The sequence below is a fragment of the Periophthalmus magnuspinnatus genome, chromosome 5 (genome assembly GCF_009829125.3).
Source record: "Periophthalmus magnuspinnatus isolate fPerMag1 chromosome 5, fPerMag1.2.pri, whole genome shotgun sequence".
NCBI lineage: Eukaryota > Metazoa > Chordata > Actinopteri > Gobiiformes > Gobiidae > Periophthalmus > Periophthalmus magnuspinnatus.
In genome coordinates this window covers 26,946,839-26,969,662 of record NC_047130.1, presented here as the reverse complement: position 1 = coordinate 26,969,662, position 22,824 = coordinate 26,946,839, and the positions used below count along the sequence as shown (strand labels likewise).

Here is a 22,824-nt window from a genome sequence, read left to right as displayed (position 1 = left end):
TATAGATTTATATATATTTATATATATTTATATATATACATATTTATATACACTCATATATAAATATCTATATATATAGCTTGGATTTTTTGCACTGCATGAAGTTCACTGGTATGCATGATTTATGCATTAATATGGTATTTTTCTCTTTTTTAACGTTTCATCTTGTTTTCTGTCCATCCTCGTTGAAGAGAGCGTCATGGGATCCATGTGGTCATGTGTTTGAGTCACGCTCATGTCCACAGGGAAAAGTTAGGCCACCAATACTGCCCTCCTTAAGTTCACCATTTATTTCACTATAGTCCTCTTGGTCCATTGTAGTGAAAACACTCATCTCTCAGCCTTTAGGCAGCTATTAAAAGCAGCAAGTTTAAATTTATTTATACTATGTGGCTTTTAAATGTCTTCTGCTGTAGTGTTGATTATTGATATATGTGTGAGAGCTGATTAGGAGGGAGAGCCTGCACAGTCATGATTGACTAGACAAAGTCAACTTAAAAAGTCTCCCCACTGTTTGCCAAAAATGTTAACTTTATAGTAGGATCTGTTGGGGGCTTCAGGATGGGCAGGCATTTGCTTGAATTTGGCGACAGTGGCAGGGTGATTGGCTAACTGGTCGTACAAGGGAGGAGAGATAGGTAGGTCATAGGTAGATATTGGAGTAGACTGTGCTGGCGTTTGGCCCATCACAAGAGCTCGTACTGCCGTAGATGCATCCTCTGAATGATGTCGCGACAGTCACTGAAGACACGCCGGATGTTCTCGGTGTCCACTGCGCAGGTGAAGTGTGGGTAACAGTAATGCCGGCCGTCCCCGCTCGCTGTGCTGATCCGCTGCAAGGTGAGATCACAAATTACTTCAAGAGCTCACTAAAAAAGCGAAACACATGCACGTCCATAAGAAAAAAAAGTCCCAAGCACAAAAGCTAGTCTAAACTGCTTTGACTTTGCCTAGTCTGTTGTATGACTTCCATCTTTTAAACATGAACAATAGTCTGATGATCCCTTATGGTTTGCGCTCTATTTCCAGTAAGAAACATGTATACAGAAAAAACACTTTTGATTGCAATTGGAAAATAAATAAATACTAACCATAAACGTCACCCAAATGTAAACAGTAAATTTCAACTAAATGATTTATTCTACAAAATATAAACATTGGGCACGATGGCCACGTTGTTTATATTATTTATCATTTTAGTTTTCAAAATGGTTATTCAATTGCAGATAGCAGAATGAGCCTCACAAGAGTGCAGACTATATACTGGCCCTTTAAATTCAAAATATAAAGTAGATATTATGTTCTGCACAACCCTATTTTTCTGCATTCTTCCAATTTGAAGTGTCTAAAAAAACTCACCAGAAACTCGTCCCGAATGAAGTATTTTGCTCTTGTGACACGAGGGTCCTCACCTGGTTCTGGCATTGCTGTTGAAGAGAAAATTATCAATATGAACAACAGCTGAAGATACTGAAATTGCTATGGTTGTATATATATATGGCAGCTATATTATGATCTCAGATACATGAATCCGTGCTGCATACTGAATGATTGAATTATTACCATCATCAGGTGTAGTGTATCTGGCAAACTCTACGAAATAGTCCTCAATTTTAGACTTCCCTGCCAAAACCTTCTCAGCGAGTAGGTCCTGCTTGTTCAGAAAGAGGATAACTGAAATGGTCCGTAGCCACCTGTAAAACATGTGAGAAGTGAGGTCAATAACTTTGTAGACCAATACGCAGGATGGTATAACACATTTGTTTTTAAATACAAAAATACTACTAGCTGTAATATACATTTAGTAACTTAAGTGTCACATTCATTTCACATCCTGTGTTTTTTTCCAATTTGAATTATTAAGTACCTTCAGAAAATATTGATCTTATCAAGTAACATACTTAAACTAAATGTATCAAAATGCTGGCATACCCAGATCTTTACTAAAAGATAAAATAGGCAAAAGGTACAACTATAAATAGGGACAAATCATTTTGACCAGAAACACAAAAACAAATCATGGAATGCACTAGGAATAGCACAAAGTTTAAAGTACAATGTGAGTTTTAGCAGCTACCTGTTGTTCCATATGTTCTTAAATAGGTTGAGGGCCTCCTGTAGTCTGTTGGTCTGATTGTCTTCTCTTATCACCATGTTGTAGCTACTACTTGCCACCACAAAAATGATAGCCGTCACATCTGCAACATGAACAATAGAATAAATGTATGGAAGTTTGAATTCAATGTTATATTCAATACATACAATGCAATACATTAAGTCACTACGCATTTTTAAACAATTAATCAACTGAGAAATTATCTCACCGTTAAAACACTGGATCCATTTTCGACGTTCATCTCTCTGACCTCCAACATCAAACATACTGTAAAGCAAAGCAGTTCTGACTTTAAAATACTGTATTTAAGCAAATATAACACATAAATAAATAAGTAAATAAGAAAGTAAATAAATGAGTAAATAAATAAATAAATAATTGTCCATAAACTTACTGAAAATTGACTTTGTCTATTTGAAATCTCGTCTCGAATATTCCAGTTGTCAGCACTCTGCATCTCAACAGGTCCTGAAAGAAACACGGATTGAGAGAATACATTGAACCTATTTTTTCCAATTAGCATTGAATGTATTTGATTACAAACCTGGTCAGTGGGTGTGTAGTCATGTTGCCTGACCACATCGATTCGGTCTAAAAAGCTGAAAAAACACAAAATACAACACGTTAGGACATAATTATGAAAGCCAAATGCATATGGTTAATAGGAACACATTCAAATTCAGTAATTTCTGAATTTTGTCAGCCAAACATTCATAAAAAAAGAAAAATCTTGTTTTGAGATATGCTTGAGTTTTTTTTATATATATTCAATTAGTTGCAGTGTAAGCAATAGCAAGTCATAAGTCAACATTTAACAAAAAAAAAAGATCTTCGCAGCTTTTATCTCCGAAGCTAATCTCCATTCTCCCCTAATAGAGCTCTTACTGTTGTCAGTGTTTCATGATAAAACATGACTGTTTGCTGTTGTGATGTTATTATGGGTGTGTCTTTGTAATGTTGCATTGTATTGTTTGTGACCTACTGTCTGTCTTGACCAGGACTACCTGGCAGGAGTATCTCAATGGAGCCTTCCTGGCCAAATAAAGCCTAAGTAAATAAAATAGGCTGGCTGAGATTTTTTGTCTTTTTCAGTCTATCTCTGACAGCGAGGAGGACAGCAGTGTCCACCAGAGGGCGTTCTATCTAATAGACTGCAAGATAAGAGCAAGGCAACCAGTCTGAGTCACCAGCAGCAGGGCCGTTTGCTCTGTCAGAGGAGCCTCGTCAATGGAGCCGCTGTAGTAGCACTTGCAGAAGGGGGAGCGAGGTGCGCACATCTGTAAGCTGCAGCCAGTGCGTGGGGAGGTTGTGGGCCCACAGAGCGCCTATACCCCATCAAAAAGGGTTACTAACACAAGCCAATTGTTTCTGATGAACTGGCCTACATTTAAGTGGTTTTCAAGGTGTGACAGAGAGAAGTGGCCCTGATGTTTTCATGATCACTGCATCAGGGTTACTGACTGCAACAACTAAGTCAAAAACAAAACAGCCTCCAATTTCAAAGACTTTTAACTATATGCATACTATATCACACAAAATACAAGATTATGACCTCTACAAAAGCTGCCCTTATATATATTTAAGAGTAGAAAGACATAAAAAAGACAGATTTTGCCAGGATTAATGTGTCTGCAGCAACATGACAAAAAACCACAAATGACAGAATTAAGTTTTGCTTTGACTTTTTTTCTTATTTTGAAGATTTAAAACAAAAGCAAAAATAATAATCACAGGGTTTGCAACAGGGAAATAACTTTTTACATCTTGCCAATATAATAGTTATTACTGTGTCTAAATCCTAAAATCCACAATTTTTGCTTATAACAAAATGACGCTCAAAATATACATTTTCTTTTGCATGGACTGTGTTTTTTTTTTTAACTGTTGAAGCAATGGAAAGGGAAATGAAAAAGAAACAAGACTTCACAAACTGTTCACCATCTACAAGTCATCACCATTTTTTAGCCAGAAAGATTTTTTTAATAGAATACACAAAAAATCCCAAAACAAAAAAAAACTCCAGACCTTATTTAAGACCAATAATGACATTCAAATATTTTAATCAGCATTTTGTCACCCATGTTCATATATGATTTTGCAAATGGTATAACAACAGCAGTGAGACATTACGAGGTTGCACTTTCAGGCCTACTCTTGTTTGATTGTAGGGCTCAACAGCAGCCCGGTTTGACTGATAGTCGGCCCCACGTTTATACAAGTGGAAAGGCCCAGCGCTCGTAGTGCTTCTCATGGCAAAAGTATGTAGCCCCCTGTTAGATAACTAGGAATGTGGCACGCAGTGGTGAAATGTGACAGGACTCTGCAGGTAGCATGCTCAGGCCAACAGGGGGTGGGCCAGCAAGATGGGCCATCAAATCACTAACACAGGATGGAGAAAAAGGGAAGGGAATAAACGGAAAAATTACCCCATAAAAACTCTTCACAAATGTATCACTATATTTATTATCATGTAATCTGTACTCTTATTCTGCAGGGTTCTCAGATTAAGAATGTCTGAACATACTTGTATTCATCTACTGTATTAAGTGAAGTCAAAATGGACCATATGAGTCAAAAAACTTTTAAAGAAATACTATTTACATTTAGCAATATCATCCAGCCCTTACTGAACCAAAGAGCGGGCACTGTACCTGAAGTAATATTAGAAGACTAAAAAATAAATAAATAAAAATACAAAAATCATATAAATCAAATAAAAAAGACAAACTTAGATATTTTCTGAATACTTGTAGAATGGTCTGATCTTCATCAGAACTACCACTGGCTGCAAATTATTTAAGAAAGTAATATTATTTTGTGTTATAAATGATATTTTAGTGTCAAAAAGGGCATTTTTTAATTGCCATTGTGGTATGGAAAGTGACAAAGAGTATCAAGACTTTTAATAAATATTGAAATAGAGTTTGAAAGAATCTATTATTGTGACATAATTCTTTATCAAAGTACTTATTTTGCATATTTTGTTTCTCGTGCCCCATAGACAAATTACAACTCTAGAAGTCAGTCATGCGTTCGCTTCACTTATTCTAAACTTTCAAATCTCTTCTTCCTCACAAACTGAAATAACTTGGGCCGTGATCTGCGAAGGCCCGTGCGTTGTTTATCCACTGCTCTGGTCTGAGCCTCGACACACCCAGGACAAACACAGCACATAGAGTTTTTAGCACTTTCACTATTAATAGAAGAAGAGCCAATAATAACTGGTAAGTACGACTAAATAATAGCGGCCCCAGTAACAGTGAGGCGGCTGATTCAGGAGAGCAGACGGAACATGCATGCAGCTCTGGTCCGCCTGAGGACTAAAAATATCACTGCGGACAGACATTAGTTTTATTATTAACTTTTAAAACATGACTAATAATAACCAAAGTACATAAAACTATTCAAGACTGACTAAAAGAAATGTTATTTTTGTGGCTATATAATACAAAGGAAATTATTTCCCTTTATAGGTCTGTGCACAATTGACAAAAACTCCACAAGTTTGAAAAGTGATTTTTCTGAATAGTAATGCAATTGTTACTATATTTGCAATATACATTATGAAATTAGAATTCAGTTCGCAGAGCACATTTTAAACACATCCAAGAGCAATAATATGTGAGAGAAGATTAAAAAAATGAACTGCTGTTTAATGAATCACTTAGTTTCTTTTGTAAATATCTAAGATAGAAAGTTGTCAGGTTTTATACAAGACAACATATTTAGTTGTTTAGAAAGAACATTGTGTTAAATAATAATTTCTGGCTTTTGCATTTGCCAATAGTGTCTAATCAAATAGCAATTTTGATTAATAGAGCTTAAACTAATATATTGATACGGATATACTGAATCGAGCTGATGGTGATTTTTTGATATTAAAAAAGATAATAATAAATCAGTAAATGTTTTATTGCCTCCCGAAATTGTATTACAAAAGATGTCTTGAATTAAAATGGATCAAAATTATTAAAAAGCATTGAATATATACATAATACATATATATTTGCATTTTCTGGAAAAAAAAAGGACGAACAAAAAATGAAAATAAGTACTTTAGAGATCTAATGTATGCCTTAAATCTGATTTCCGATAAAGTTACCAGTTGTTTAAATTGAACAGAAGAACTCCAACCATATTGTGCCCATTTCAAGTCTATGAGAGTCCTGTAATGCATTGATCTTGTTAAAGTGGCAGCATTAGAATAAAGGATTACCCAGATTACGAGCTCGCCCACTTCTCCAAAAGCGCTCAGATTAAAGTTTTCTCTCAGAGCAGCCCGCACTGAAGAGCCGACTCAAGAATGTGCCGCACATGCATTCACTTTAAACAAAAACTACAACAAGAAGCAACCCGCTAAAACTATTCAGATTTTGTCCTGTTATTTTTAGGACGGGACTTGCATTAAATTGAAAATACCTTGCATCCTTGTACTTGGATTGGAGTTAATGCATTCTGAAAACACGCTAAATCAATGCGGCTTTAGTGAAGTACTGTTTGAGTCAGAAGCAATCTAGTCATTCAAACTGTTACTGAAGCAAAACTGAAAGAGGAAGGTTAAAAGGGGAAAGATATTTATAGACAAACATGGGGAGTGTGACTAATTCAACTATTTTATCTCACTAAAAATAGTATGGACTTGTCTGCATTTTGGACGTCTTAATATTGTATATTTCTTTAAAATACAAGAACAAAACAGTTTCAATATTAAACAAGTAATACTTTCATGTGTACAAAAAGTAAACAGATGCACAGGGTCTATAAAAAACAGCAATTTCAGAAAGCATTGTGTAGAAGCGTGAAGACACTTAAAAACAAAATCTGGATTAGAAAGCGATGTAAACTATAAGCTGTATATTTTGAAAAGACTTTCTTGTTTTTTGATCTCAAAGAAGAATAGAAATCTGAAGTTTGTCCCTAAAAGTGGAAGAGAGACTCCTAAAGTAATGGTGTCATTTTGTGACAATTTAACTTCAACACAAAAGTTTACAGCTGACAAAAAACTTAACCAATATATCAAGTTTTAAAATAATTTGACAAGTACTTTTCCATTTCCAATCTTCAAACTCTCACGAAAACATATATTTTGACTTGCTCTCCAATTTAATAAATAAACAAGGACAACGCGGACGCAAAGTGGAGTTTAACCCGTCCAGAGGTTTCTCCGCTCTAGTCCGACTCTTAATCAAACACAGCACAGAGAGAGACAGAGGTAGAAGAGAGGGACCGAGAGAGAGAGTGTGTGAGAGGGAGAGGGTCAGAGAGTGAGAAGGAGAGAGAGAAAGCGAGAGGGAGAGAGAATGAAAAAAGAGAGAAGGAAAGGCTGTGTCTGACATTACAGCGCGGCACCAAAAATAGCTCCCTGGCGCCCTGGCCTCCAGCTCGGTTGTCATGGTGACGGAACCACAGGCGCTATAAATAGACAATCGGCTCCAAATCTTGTGTGACTGGAGAGGGGCCAGGGAGAGGGAAAGAGAGAGGGAAACGGGGCGAATGAGAAGAAAGGAAGAAAAGGAGCGATTGAGGAACCAGAGACAAAGGCAAAAGTGACACAGAGAACAGGCTGAAAGAGAGGAACTAGGGCTAGATTACATACCAGACAGCCACGGTTAATATTTCAATATAATGATAATAACATATTTTATTTATATAGCACTTAACATTTCAAGGAAATCTCAAAGTGCTACAGCAGGTAGAGTAAGTCAAAGTTAAAAACAAATGTATGATAAATTTAAATGTCTTTGAGATTTTGAGTAAATTTGGGGGGGGGGACAAACAGGACAAAACTTAGTATGAGCTAGCCCTTTGACACTGTGTATTTCAAAAAGAACAAAATTTGACTTTTTCACCTCATATTAGCACTGTTTACAACTTTGCCTTTTGATTTTGTTTCTCTGTTTAATCCCCCGTCAATAAATCCCCATTAAAACTCCAAAAGTTAAGACCTACTCGTCTTTGTAAAGTATAAAAAAAAGTCTGTAGGCTAATCAAAAAGAAAAACATCTACAAAAGAGAAACAAAACCAGGAATCATTGAATGCATTTACTCCATTGTTGTATGGTGTAAAAATATGCATTATGGATGAAAAATCAGCATCTTGTGATAATATATATCAAACAAAACAGCGATACCTTAATACCAAAGGGGACAACAAACCATAAAAGAGCTGCTCTGTCCTCCACTGTCAACTACAAGAGCAAACACTTGTACAGCAAACTTCAAGAGTTTTATTGTGCCAAATACAGACTCAAAAACAAGTGAACAAGTGGGTCAAACAGTCCAAATATGTAGAAATATCCAAGAAAGCTAAAGGTAACTGTTTGCTACTTGCAATTGCAATGCTACCTCCACCTGCTGTTTGTAACATTAATAAAACAATATGGGGCAATGCCATATCAAAAATGTCTGCAGAGGTTTAATTACGACTTGACTTGAATTAGTTGTGCTTAAAATACAAAGAATCCACCAAGAAACATCTTAAAAAAAGGAAACATCTTTAAATCTAAAAGAGCAATGGCAACGGCATGGCTACAAATGTAAGTTTACTGACTACTACATGCATAGTCCATAAGTCGCCTCGCTGGACTTGAGCAGCTATTTGGCTCTAGCTAGCTGCATTTAGGGAGCAAACAGAGGTAATAAACGAAGTCAAATCCTCCACTATGCGTTCAAAATAATCAAGTCTGAACACCTTAAGAGCACTTTCACCTTCTCAGATATAACTATAAAGTAGTTATTTGGTATTGCCAGTGAAAAAGTGAAATATTGGCTTCAGAAGTTTTTCCTTGGGGGCAGACCAGCAAGTCACGCATGACAACTCAAAAAGAAAAAAGCCATGTTGTGTGCACAACATGTGAACGGTCTTTTGTTTTTTGTCTTCAAATCCATAATCATCTGCGACTGATCAGCAATGTCTCATGATGTGCAGTGTTTTCACAAAATCCTCCAGGCGTCCTTCAGAGTATTAACAGTCTTTGTGTCGACTAACAATCACACACGGAGGTTACAGTGGTAAAGAGTACCTAATAAACTAAAAACATTTTTATGTGAAGCAGATCCATTAATAAATATGTATAAGAAATCTGATGCTTTAGTTGAGGTATGATGCATTCACAATGTGCACTTTTTAAGGAGAAGACTCTAGTCATCCAAACTCTCAGGGTGTACTTGTTGAGACCGTAAAAGGAACCACAGCTTTGGTAAATGCTAACGATTCACTACATTTTAGGTGAAGGATTAAATGCTCTGTAAGACCTTTGCTACAACAATTAGTTGTTTCGGGGAAAACAGGGACTTGTTTACAGCTAAAAAGAAGTTGCCCAGTGTTCAGATGGGCACGACTGACAGTGGATTAACCAATCAGCGACACGCATGCTCCATTCATATCAAAACAAACATGGCTGCTTTCATGGAAAAAAAGAAAAAAAAAGATCATAAAAAAAACTGATTTCATCTGAATAAATAAACGATAGCACTAAACTCTGTTAATCTGAGGTGAGAGAAATGTCTTTTTATTCAAAATTATAGGCGATCAATGAGCTCCTTTGTTTCACATGCACCACTGAAGTAACAAATGTGATTGCACGAACATGTTTGGTTCTGGATTGAGACGCAACGGAGGGCGTGGTGACCAGACTGATATCCCTTTGTGCAAAAAAGTATAAAAAAGCAATCTGGATTAAAACACATTTAATCCCAGATCCCAACAAAACGTCTATCAAAAGGTTATATCACTAGTTCTCCGTTTTATTTTTTAGATTAGATATGGATATCTTTTTGTAATTTAATGAGCAAAACTAAGAGAAGGTAATGCTGGTGATAATCTAATCTCTGCACCAAACTATTAACTCTATAAATAACAGTTGCCTTCTTTGAATTCAACAGTGAGCACAATTAATACAATTATCTAAAACAAGAACAACCAGAAGGTCCAGATTGACTTAAAAAAAAGGTCCAACCTAATCTGAGTCACTGACACGATAGTTTTACAAGTCACTGGTTAAACATCTTACACACAATTTAGTAAGTGAAGCTACACGACAAAGTAGTGTAGTGTTTCATTCATCTGAACTCAACTGACGGAAAAAGTACCTAAACATATTTTTATCATATTTAAGTACCCTAAATTTTACTTCCTGTGTGTTATTAAAATTTTGTCTATCTGTAGTTTTAAAACAGGTATATTTTTAAATATTAGGCCCAATAGGTATTTAAAATTAGAACAAATAAGTGGGACAAAAAGTGCCTTACATCCATCTCAGATACATACATCTGACTGACGAGACAACACATCTTTGAGTGATTGTCTGCAATATTTAACACTGAGAGACCAAGCACAAGACAACCATGTGCAATCAAAGACAACTGGCATCTTTGCACCAAGCATGTGACATTACACCTCAAGGAAGTGGTTTTAAAAAGTGCCAGGAAATCAAAGTTGTACAGAAATGCACTTCAGAAGAGCATGACGGAGCAGAAACCGGGTAAGGAAGGCTTCAGCATGTTCCTCCTGATCAGACAGACAACAAAGCTATGGTCTTTGTACCAACTTATAACATGATCTATGCTGCAATAAAGAACTATTTGTGGGTTCTCACTTTAATTATATCATGCTCCATCAATAATGCTCAAGTTGTGCTAACACACTCGCTCATTCTTGTTCCTTCTGTAGCCTGCCCTAGTTAAAAATAGCTCTACCCTCTCTTTTTCTCTCCTTCTCCGTTTACATAAGCTGCACGGCCGGGGGGAGGGGAGCACTTCCGGTCCGGCCACCCAGCACAGCATCTGATCCGTACCACTGGGGCTGCTGGGTGTGGGAGAGAGGAGGGAGGAGAGATCCCGCAATGCAGGGAAGCCCTCCGATTTGCTATTTCAATCACTTTCTCCTCGCCACCAATTCCCTTTTCTAACATTAGCACCACCCCGTCCTGAATTATAACAATTTGCGATCGCTTTGTTAGCCCAGAATAGCCTGGTTATTGGGGCCTTTGTTATACTGAGTCAAACATAGAAAGGACAAAATGTATGCAGACCCATACATTAGAATTATCACATTGCTTTAGGGGTCAAGAGGTAGCAATAAGAACCAAGGTGTTCTAAAGCACTTTATAGTAATAGGCATCAAGGTAAATGTACCGCACACATTAAAAACAAAAACGACAAGTATAGTGAATGACAGAAAAAAAACAAGTTAGCACAAATGATATTTGTCCAGCCCCCACCCTTCAACATCTACATGTGACCACTGAATGCTTCTACACAGAGGAGGCCTCATCGAGATCAGACAGTGGATGAAAAAATACCAGAAAGGAGGAGGACACAAAAGGACAACGCTTAGCTCAATTATTCCAATATCTGAGAAATCAGAGGCATGAGGAAACAAAAGTGGTGACAATATTGTGTAGGATATGTTCAATTAGAATACTGAATAAAAGAAAACAGTCCAAAAGCTACAAGAAAACAACAAAATAAAACAAAAAACATTAATCAACTATTTTTGGGAGTGGGAAAATACAGAAAAATATCAAGATACTAATGGAGGGCAGTGGCTCAGTGGTGCAATCCCAGCTCAAGCCATTGCATGAATATGGTGGTGTCCTTTAGCAAGACACTTCATTGCCTGCCTTGGCTCCACTGTCTACATACACTGGTGTTTGAAAGGATGTCTGAGTGCAAATGTGGGAATTAAAAAGTTATATGAACAAATAGATTACATTCTGCAACTAGAATGTATAGAGTCACTCATCCAAACAGACGTTCAGGTTTGAACAGTTCATCATTGCCATGTGAACTTTTACACCTCACATGAAGCATATGTCCAAATGCATGGAACACACCTCAAAGTACAACCAGCAACATAGGCGTCCACAAAAACAGCAAGCATGTCTTTCTACCAGAGCCTGTCCACTACAACTATCTGGATAAATTCATGCAACATGTGAGTGTATAAGACTTACTACTGCGCACAGTCGATGAGTTGATATTCATTGGACCTTTCCCAGCAGCCTCGCACACCCTCATCCTGCCAGAGGAGCTTTGTATGATCATAAAACTCCTGGAAAGAGAAAAAATAAATGGACATGTCAAGATCACAGTGTTTTAAATAAGGCATTGCAGAGGTAATTTTTCTGTAAGAAACAACCAAACTTAATCCGCGATTGATTCGGGGTTTTTTTTGTTTGTTTTTTGGCAATTTATTTGCAATCCGTTGTAAAATACAGATAAATATGAACACGACCCAAAACCAACTCTCACAATCAATCAATATGGACAATTTAATTTTTAAGCCCTATAATTCAATGGTCACTCTCAAAAAAGTAAATCACATTGTAAATGAGAACTTGAGCTTCCAGACTAAAGAGTAAAAATAACATGGTATGGATGAGAACAATTGATTAGATTTTGTATTATAGTATTTTAGTGAAAGGACAGAGGGTTGGAGACAGAGGACTGATGCATGACAGAGGCAGGAAACAAAGTTCACAGAGTTCATGAAGAAACTCTGAGCTCTCAGAGGTCTGTACTGACAGGACTTTGCTGCTGTCACTATCTCTGCACTATTAGTAGTATGTTGTGGCAGCTAAACTTGAATTTCCCTCGAGATCAATAAAGTATCTATCCATCTATCTCCACAACAACAACAAATAACCCATTAGAACTACAGAGGATTAAGAAAGCAACAACACATCAATAGGCCAATTTCAAAAAATATGCTAAGGGTCAATTCTTCAATTTTCTATGTAACTTTTTAGGGCTAGGCAATTAATCAGATTCATTTGATTAATTCGGATTTAAAAAAAACGTGGAAACATTATATTATACAAGTTTACTCCTGACTTTCTTACTTGCAAAGCAGGGTTAGTTAATTAAACAATCAACAATCAAAAACCTCATTCATTATTAAAATTAGATTCCATATCTACACAAAATGTAATTGAGGGAAGACCTTAAATTGGTCTGAAATTAATTTAAAATTGTAATTGTGCAATGTGTGAAAAAAATACAGATTTTATTATTTGGCCATATCACCCAGCGCTATAATCTCTGTTAAAATTTGTACTTCAAATACAAATATTCAGATTTATTGTCACTTGTGTCAAAAGTACACTGATTAAATAAAATCAGTCTTTGGAAATAGAGGTCACTGGGGTCACCACCAGGCCTAGAGCTAGTTTAACTTATTTACCTTGTAATGATTTGATCAAATAGCACCCATGCAGTAAACAACATTATGGAATACAGAAATGTGTGATTTAACTCACTACACGTTTATTTTGTTTCATCCTACAGAGATTTAACAAGGTCTTGTGTGCCTTATATCATGATACAAACACTGTTAACCAGCCCAACTTGTTTCGACCAGCCCTAGGCCAATAATAGGAAGTAGGCCAAGAATTAGGAGGAGTCAGTGAAGCCATGGCCAATCAGAGCAACAGACAGCCCCTACAAGCTTTTGTTTAGTTCAACAAAGTGGGCAAGACTGACATTTTTATTTTAGAAATAAATTCAGTTGTGCAATTTATTCATCTTGAAGTGTCAGTAAATGTCATATTTGTTAGAATTAAAAATACAAATCTTTCTTTAATCTTCACACCATTATTTTAGAATGATTTCTTAAACAGCAGCACAGTCTAAATGTATAAGGGACAGCACAATAATAAATAGTATTTTTTAGTATTAAAGCATTAGGTAACTCTACTATGCACATTGGTATACGATATCATCAAAATATAAGAATCAAAAATCTATATGTGAAAAGAAAATTTTAATTATAGAAGAAAAAATTTAATTATGGTCAATTCACCTTTTGTGGTTAAAGTGAACTTCAAACCAAAACATTTAAAAGAACTATTTTAGCAAAATTCATTCATTAGCACTGGGGACTAGGTGGGAGAACCACACTGCGTGTTGCATCTTCTTGTATGAAATGTTTCATAAATACATTTAGATTGATTTGACCCATAAGCCTGGAGTCAGAACTTTATGAAATTGGCCCGCATTTGTAAGTTGCCGTGACGCACCAGACACAACACCAGGAGCCTACCTTGTGCTTACATACAAATACAATTGGCTCTTGACTGGAAACTCTCTGCTACACAAATCTGCATCACAAGAGAGTGTCTGGTCTCACTAAAGCTGGAAAAAAACTGCAGGACGCCAGCTTGTTTTGTCCACACACATGTTACCTTTCTATGGGCCCAACATCACTCCTCTAATGCAGATACTCATTTAAAAAGTGAGTGAAAGTATTTTGGTTATTATGTTTTGTGGTGTGTGGTGTGACCTTTTATACATTGTAATGGCATTATTTATATATTTCCACTAAACAGCTACATAAATAATTCAGAATATGATAGAAAAAAGGGAAATAAAGTGGCTATTCTCACCCAGGCAAAAATGTTGTTATCCATCTATAAAATAAATTAGATTAGATTAGATTAGATTATTGCCTTGCATCAAATGTTTGTTTCTAATTCTAGAGGAACACCTAACTAAAGATCTAGGGAAACACTCTCAGCCTGTATCCTGACACCTGTTAGTCTGTAAATAATTATACTAATAAAAAAAAATAGATGAAAAATATCTTTGATTGCATTTTCTGTGAGGCAATCATACTATCAGGGAGCTTATATCTGTATTTAACCAATGTGACACAAACTGATACTAATCTGGTTATGTAGTAAAGCAGCATTTTTACCAGGTTTCTCTAGAGACATTTAAAGTTATTAGTGACAATGAGAGCTAATCGCTCAATTCAATTGACACGGTCCCCAGTGGAAGCACACCTGCTAATTACTCACCTAGGCACCAGGCCACAACCCCAGCAGCCTCAGAGAAACCCATTACTACTGCTATTACTATATCAACAACATTCAACACGGGAACCCAAATCAGTCTGGAATTAATGTGACATTTGAATCTATAATAAAAGGCTTGATTTGACTACGCAATCCTGTGAAGTGTATCCATAACAGATTAATATAATACTTCAAAAATACTTACTGAAATACTACTACTACTGCTACTGTTACTGCTACTGCTACTACTACTGCTACTGCTACTACTACTACTACTACTACTACAACTGATCAATTTGTTGATATATTGCAAACCAAACGTTCTCATACAATGAGACAGAACAGATTAAATGTGTGTTAAACAAACATTAGGGTTGTAATGAAAGAGAGTAACACTTACCGAAGGAAACTCAAAGTCTTTCTGATTCAAGTTCATGACATAATCGATTCGGGACTGGTTTGCAGAACAGGCTAACTGGCATGGCGGTGTGAGCGTGCTCATGGCAGCCACAATAGTCTGAGAAAAGAGCAAAAAAAAAAACAATTAGATTTTTTTGTTTTTTCCCAATAGTGCGACTTGAAGAACTTGACAATGAAAGGGTAATTACCTCTATAGCTTCTTTAATGTTGTTTTTAATGTCATGTATTTTCTGCTTTTTCTCCCTAGAAAGAGCAGAGGACAGTTAAACATTAGTAGTATAAATGTGAATCATGAATAACCACTTCCAATACACTCAATCTTCAATCCTTGACTGTTACTCTTTATCAGACTTAAAATTTTCTTGTGCCCCTGATTAAAGGTCCAATATGTTGTTGCCTTTCTGCAATGGTTCCCAAATTTCTTCCTTTGGATTAGACTACGACTGGACGATGACAAAAATATTACACATAATTTTTTTCCACATAAATATCAACCACAATTTTCGATTCACTTTCAATATTCATTTCCTGAACATAAATAAGATGGGCTTTTAATAACTACTATTTAAAACAAAAACAAATTTCCTCCTCCTATACAAGTCAGAGCTTTTACAGACAAGAGTAATGGACAGCTACTACTCTTAAACCCAATTATTTGTGTATTAATTGCACATAGGTTTTATTCCTGAACTTGATGGGCACACACTGAGGGAATTCATTCTCTGTACTTCAATCCACATTTAAGAGACCAAAGAGTCAAGTACACTTTGAAGAAAACACATATAGTATAGTGTATAGAATAATAACTGTAGCATGTATAGGCCAAAATTCCAAAAAATGAATATTCCAAAAACTTTTACAATCCATACACTTCCAGTCCCAGAACATGGAGGTCAGTAGGTCGGATCCCAGCTGACCCTTCTGACCCTGGACACTCCAGTCAGACCCGAACCTCTCGCCTAAAAAACAGCTTTTCCCTTGGTCATCCACAGTTCTAAGCACGTGTCACTTTAAATTACGCCCATTACCAGTACCCCATCTATTTGCACAGTTTGCAATGTTGCCCCATCCATTGTTTGTATTTGTATTTATAGTCAAAGTCTTTTATTTTATCATACTATTGTTTTTCATTGTTTTGTGTTGCATTGTGTCACCGGACTACTATATTCAGCAACACGATTACTAAATCGACTTATTGTTCAATTTATGAGAGAACAAGAACAATATTTTTTCAGATTCAATAAATATCACGGGTATGTTTTCCTAGCACGAGTAGGGCTTTTTTGTTTGTTTTATTAGGCCGATAATAAATTGAGCTGTAGTTGTTTGAATAATTAGTAGAAATAACTATTAAATTAAAGAGTTTAATTTATCTATTTATTTTTGGCCCCAATTTTACTCACTAAAAAGGTTTTTTATCCTGCTGTAGAATAAGGGCTTCAGTGGTATAAAGTAGTTTATTATCATGTATTGTGATATTTCTGTAGCAATATTGTGACATTGTGAAACGTCACATATTAAAGCTCTATTTTCTACGTAAGTAATTCAGCACCGAGTGTGAGTGAATAAATAATAACTCAAAACGCAAAGCAGCTAATAGATAATCTTTATACAAAATCGCCATTATTACATAATTTGAGCAAATTCATCATGATTTTATTTAAAATTATCAGTATTTTCACACTACCGTTTATTGTCAATGTGAACGATTTCAGAGTCACACGATAGCAGATTAAGCAATGGCTGATAGTAGTGAATGTCGTCAGGTTTTTGAGAACTAAAACATTTAAGTGGCAACTTTCTTTCAAACTTTGCAAAAGCTTTATCTTTTCAAAGTTAGATATGTCACAGAAAAGGTTGAAATACCCCAAAAGCAAACAGCTTTATCAGCAATGCAACACATTTCTGCTCAGGTTTCACCTTTAGCCAAAGTGTGAATGGGGAAGCAATTTAGCTACTTGTATTGTATAGTTTATGTTTCATAATTCATAAACACATTTTAGAATAACAAGCATCGCGATTAGATTGCTGATATTTTGATATGGTTTGTTTGTTGATATTATGGTACTTCAAAAATTGCAGCCTTTGCGTTTTGCTAATTGATTGCGATTCATTTTGCAGCCCTAAAGAGAGCAGATAAAATTAAGTGACAACAATTTCCCCATTTATGGAAGCATGAAGCAGCAATAAATAAAACCAATTGCAGAACATTTTGAATCCAAATACTAAGTGAAACACAGCCTGAAAGTATTACGATTAATACTGAAGTTATTCCAGAAGAGCTTGTGCGCCATTATCATTCCAGTTGTATTTTTATACATAGGGCTCCCGATCTAGACACCAAATAAGAGATTTACAGACTACAAATCCTTTTTCAAGCCACCCAGAGAAACTTGAGAGACTTGTTGATGCACAAGAACATTGAACATTTTACACAAATCACCCTACTTTATATCATATTTTAGCAACAAGACTTTTCTCTTGTTTGTTTAAATCAATGGGATTCCTGTTTAACCGGAAGTGCCAATCACACTGGAAGTGTGAGTAACAGTCAAGTAAAAGAGGACGGTGGGGCAATAAGCCGGGTAGAGGGACAAAATAATGCTAATTGAACCATCTTTTCAAAGGCGGTTCAAAGATGCTACCTCAAAGGAGCATCCATTTCACAGGGGCAAAAATAAGCACATGACAAAAAACTCTTTGTAGGAAAAGGCTTATTGAGAAAAGACATGTGTGACTTTGTTTGTGTTGTGTAATCTTGGTATAAAGTTTGAGGAAATTCACAAGACCAAGTGGCTCAGAACCCCTAGGCCCATGTTTCCACAAAAACCTGAAAAATACAACACTTTGTTCTGTCAACCAGCTTTCACCATTTACTCCAAAAACACTCTGAAACACCAAATACTTTGTGTCGTACCCTCAATGGAAGGCTCAATTAAGTAAATAATATGAACTACTCCGACCAAAGGCTACAACCTGTCCCGTTGTCCGCAATGAATCATAAACTCAAACATTCTCAAAATACAGCTCATACAGTGTGAGGCTGACTGGTAAATCTGGTTCAGGCTGACATTGGAAGAGGTGTGACATCTCTAATTGCACTGAAAAGCATCCAGAAGGTAGACATTTTAATTTAATTACGTGCATTTGGTTAACTTACTCTGCATTGAAGCCGTTTACATGGAGTATTCGCATTTGTTTGACTATCGTGCTTTTTCCAGATTCACCCGCACCTGGGAGCAAAGACAGGGCACAAGAAAAAGTTAGGGGTAAATTACAGTCACATGACAACCTGTAAAAGTTACTGTCACCAAAGTGGGTTACGACACTTGTTAATTTCTTCTACTATCTCAGTTCTTCAAACTCTTGCTTATTATCCAACAACAGCATTTATTTCATTTACATTTTTAATGATGTAATGTAAAAAATAGAATAACATAGGTCCTGAGCTAAACTAACACTGAAACTCATTTTGAGTAAAACAATTTCTTTTGTCATTTCCGTGTCACATAAAGTGGATTAAGAAAATCTTAGTCGCTGTACATTTCCTGTTTGTAGAAAGAGTAAAATGAAAAATACACCTCAAGTAAACTACAATGTTATATTTTAATCATCAAATCGTTGTGTGTCTGTACTTCATGTGGTTACAAGATTCATTCAAAATGTAGGCATAAAAATATAAATGATGTAAAATTAATGTAATTTTCCAGCAAATGAAATGGAAACAAGACAACCTGCGCGCTAGCAGCCGGCCTTAGCAGCGAGGCTAAACAGCTGCTATTCTGAGGCCAAGTGTAACAGTGCACAAATCTCCTATCAATTACAGATTAAAATGAACAGGGTAGTCGTTTAAGAGGAAGCTATAATCCTAATAGTAATCCTAATTTGCTGTTCAAGAGGCTTAGTTGCAATACTATGACCATGACATAGAGGCCTCGAAGACAAATCCACAAATAGCTTTAGCATTTTATAACCTTATGTTCATTTGGGTTTTAATAGATGTATCATGGCTTATCTTCGAATGCAATTTTCCAAATAATAAACTAAAAACATGCCATAAAAGATTCACACTCGTAATGTGTGTCTTAAACATTTAGGTTTAAGTTCATAACCTAAAGAATATGGGAGTCTATAAGTGCCTCTTGGTCGCCCTTTGAAACTTGGCAAAACTGGTTTGTAATATAGAATGATTGTTAATTTAATATAATTCTGGTTAAATATGCAATCTTTTAGTGTTTGTATAGATTTAAGGATCTCAAAAAGAAAAGGAATAATCAGAAAAGATGAAAAGACTGATAAAAAAATAAAATGCAATATTTATTTCAGTATTAACCTCACAGAATGATTAGGAGTTAAAGATACAGCTTTTTATCTGTCTGTGAAGAATGTATTGTTTTGGATGTGTTTAAAGTTAGGATATTAATATAAAAAAGATGAATAAAGTACTACATTTGAGACAGTATTGGCAATGGTAGTAGTGTTGTGTATGAATCTGAATAAACTTAATTCATTCAACTGGCTAAACTAAAATGTACAGTAGGAAAGGAAACATGCTCATTCTGTGTCTGGACAAACGAGCCCTGGGACGTTGGAGTTGAGTCACAATTTGTCATAAGATTTTTTTTTGGTGTATAAAAATGTCATGGCATAATAGAACAACACATTTCTAAGATAGTTTTGATTATTAAACTCAAAATGAGTATTTGGTTTTGGATGTAAAAAGGTGCCAACACCCACCTAATAGTAGTAGCCGATGAGTTGCCCGGTATATCTGTTTGTCTTTTTGAAGCTGTTTCTCTATCTTTTTATTGGCTTCCCGCTGCGCCTTCTCCTCATTTCGTTGGTCTTCAGTCTTACTATTGCCCAGACAGCCCATCTTCCCAAAAACCCACAGTTTGGATAGGTTAGAGGGAGGCAGGGTGCTTGCTTGGGTGAGTGGCTTGGAGGAAGGGAGGGTTTAAAAAAAAAAAAAAAATCAATGAATTCTAAAAGCCTTTTAAACCAGGCCAATATATGAACACCTGACACAAACAGTGTGACATTTATGTAGCCAGATAATAGATACGTTGACCAAAAGAAACACAGGTAAGCCAGAAATGCTGGACTCCACTGGGCTTGGCACTAAATTGATGTTGGATATGCTATTTACTAGCAATTTCTCAACATAGATCAGTCAAAAGGAGAGCAGAGCAGTGATGCCGCCCTCTCAGACGCTTGGATCCTGTGTTTTTTACTGTAAATCCGCAATGAAGTCATCAACATGATACGAGAGAAAATATAAGACCTCCAGCTTCTCTGGAAATAGGCCAATCCTGTTTATTATAATATGGTTTGAATGCAATCGCTGCCTTCTTTGACATATATTTATTCTGGTCTTTTCTCCTAAAGGATTTCCTTAGTCTCCTCTTGAGCCCATCTTCGGCAGATACCTCCCACTGCCATTCAATTCATTTCCACAGACTACCAAAATTCCTTGTTTATCTGAGCGTTTCCCTGTTTTAGTGGCTATCGGGGGGTTGTGCTCTCAAAAAGGGACTGTTTGCAGTTGCCTCTCGAATCACATCAGAGGGCGGGTGAGAAGAAATCAAAAATAAATATTCCTGCTAAAATAATGGCGTGTGAATCATCAGGCTTCTCCGGGACTGCTCCTTCAAATCCCTCACATTATACGCAGATTGTTGGGCTTGTCGTCGTGACTGAAACACGTTTATCAATAATATCCTGCTTAAGTGTCAGGACGGTTTCCTTCAAGATGCTGGTGCGCTTTTGGAGTAGGGTTTGACCAGACCCCAGAAAGGCCCCTTGTCCGTCCTTTTTCTGTCTGTGTGGCGTTAATTTGTATTTCTCCTCACATCGGAAAGTCTCTCCGCAGGTTTTCCCCCAGTTTGTCCTTGGATATAACGCAATAACCAGGTGGTATCTGTGTGAAGGCGCTGTTATTTCCCCGTTTGGCGCATGCACAGCCCACTGTCAAGTCTCGCAGCTTTTTGTATTCCCTTTGAATCCGTATGGCAGATTGTGGTTACATGTGCATGATACATGAACATACCGCGGTGTTTGGAGCCACTCAATCCGACGGTGGCAGCTCTTTTGGCGGCGTAGCCTCCGAAGAATCACCCGGGGAAATGCGAGGCGTTTGTTCGCGGCGTTACCCTGAATTATTTGGCCCTCTTTTTTCTCTGAGGATTGAACATTGAGACAGATAGCGCTGTGGAGGTGGGGTGGGGCAAACCGCTCTCACGGAACCCTGGGAACGCACAGTGCGCGTAAAGCGCACGACCGGCCGCACCAACACCCGGCGGAAACTTCCACAGTAAAAGGGACACATGGAAGTTTCTAGTTGAAAGGTGAAACTTACGATGAGTGGGAGAGTGTCTTTCCAAAGCAAAAGAACTAATTCCATCTTATGTTTTCTAGAAGGGCAAAGATGAAAATTATTATGAAATAAGAGTGTCACTTCTTTCCACCACAAAAATAAGTATTTTATCTTATCATTATCTCATGGGTACCATGCCCTGCCTTCTTCTTTGGTTTGCCAAAATAGAAATCTATGAGCAGACAATCATAATATGTTTCTAGAGCTCTGAGTGATGATTATAGCAGGAAATACTTAAATAATGTTTTTTCTTCCATATTGGCCAGTGCACAATTTAAATCAAATACAAATTTAATGTAATTTAACGTATTATGGTACTGGTAGCGTTTATTTATCTTGTGTATGCCCCTTTTTTTATTTACTTAGTTTTTATGGAGGCCTATTGCTTGTTTTTGCAAACAAAATAGTTTGTATGGCAGATGTGCAATTTGTTCTTAAACTTTCATTATCCAGGTTTGGTAAGTCACATATTTCAGTGTTCACCCTTTTATAGCTTGTGGCTATTGATTTATTATTATTGAGAATTATGCATGCATTACCATTACACACACGCGCGCGCGCACACACACATCCACTCTTTTTCCACACTCGGGAGCTTGAGGGTTCTGTGCAGTATCTTTGTTGTTCTTAGTACTGCACTTTTCTGGACTGAGATGTCTGATGTTTTTCCTGGGATCTCCTGTAGTCACTCCTCCAGTTTGGGGGTCACTGCCCTGAGCCCTCCAATGACCACAGTCACCACTGATGCCTTCACCTTCCAGGCCTTCTTCAGCTTTTCTTTGAGACCCTGGTATTTCTCTAGTTTCTCATGTTCCTTTTTCCTGATGTTCCCATCCCTTGGTACTGCAATGTCCATGTCTTATTGTTAACTAAGAGTAAAATAACAGATTTTATAATTACTGGCCTATACTAGGGCTTTGTAAATGTCAAACGAAACCCCCAGTCCAAGTTCACACACATTTTATGACATTGTCAATCTGAATTATTTTGTAGGGAATTATACAAAGAACATATTTCATTTTATACAACATTACTTTCACGCAAAACCCCAAATGTGCTTTTATTTTGAAACATGCCATGCAGGGCACACTGTTCCCTTGGTGTTGTGGGTTGAC

At 36.6% G+C, this 22,824-nt stretch overlaps 2 protein-coding genes across 2 annotated transcripts in view; one reads left to right on the top strand and one right to left on the bottom strand.

The window, feature by feature from the left end:
• The window catches only part of aurka (aurora kinase A), a 139,966-nt gene that overhangs the window by 99,756 nt on the left and 17,386 nt on the right, over positions 1-22,824 (top strand). The window lies entirely within an intron of this gene.
• On the bottom strand, positions 22-21,584 carry LOC117370696 (guanine nucleotide-binding protein G(s) subunit alpha-like). Its single transcript, XM_033966191.2, has 12 exons — positions 20,071-21,584; positions 18,494-18,566; positions 15,522-15,576; positions 15,314-15,430; positions 12,073-12,170; positions 2,661-2,715; positions 2,511-2,584; positions 2,325-2,383; positions 2,078-2,198; positions 1,564-1,694; positions 1,360-1,427; positions 22-833 (listed from the first exon to the last, which is right to left on the bottom strand). The coding sequence occupies exons 1-12, from the start codon at positions 20,207-20,209 to the stop codon at positions 687-689; spliced, it is 1,137 nt and encodes a 378-aa protein (XP_033822082.1). The 5' UTR covers positions 20,210-21,584; the 3' UTR covers positions 22-686.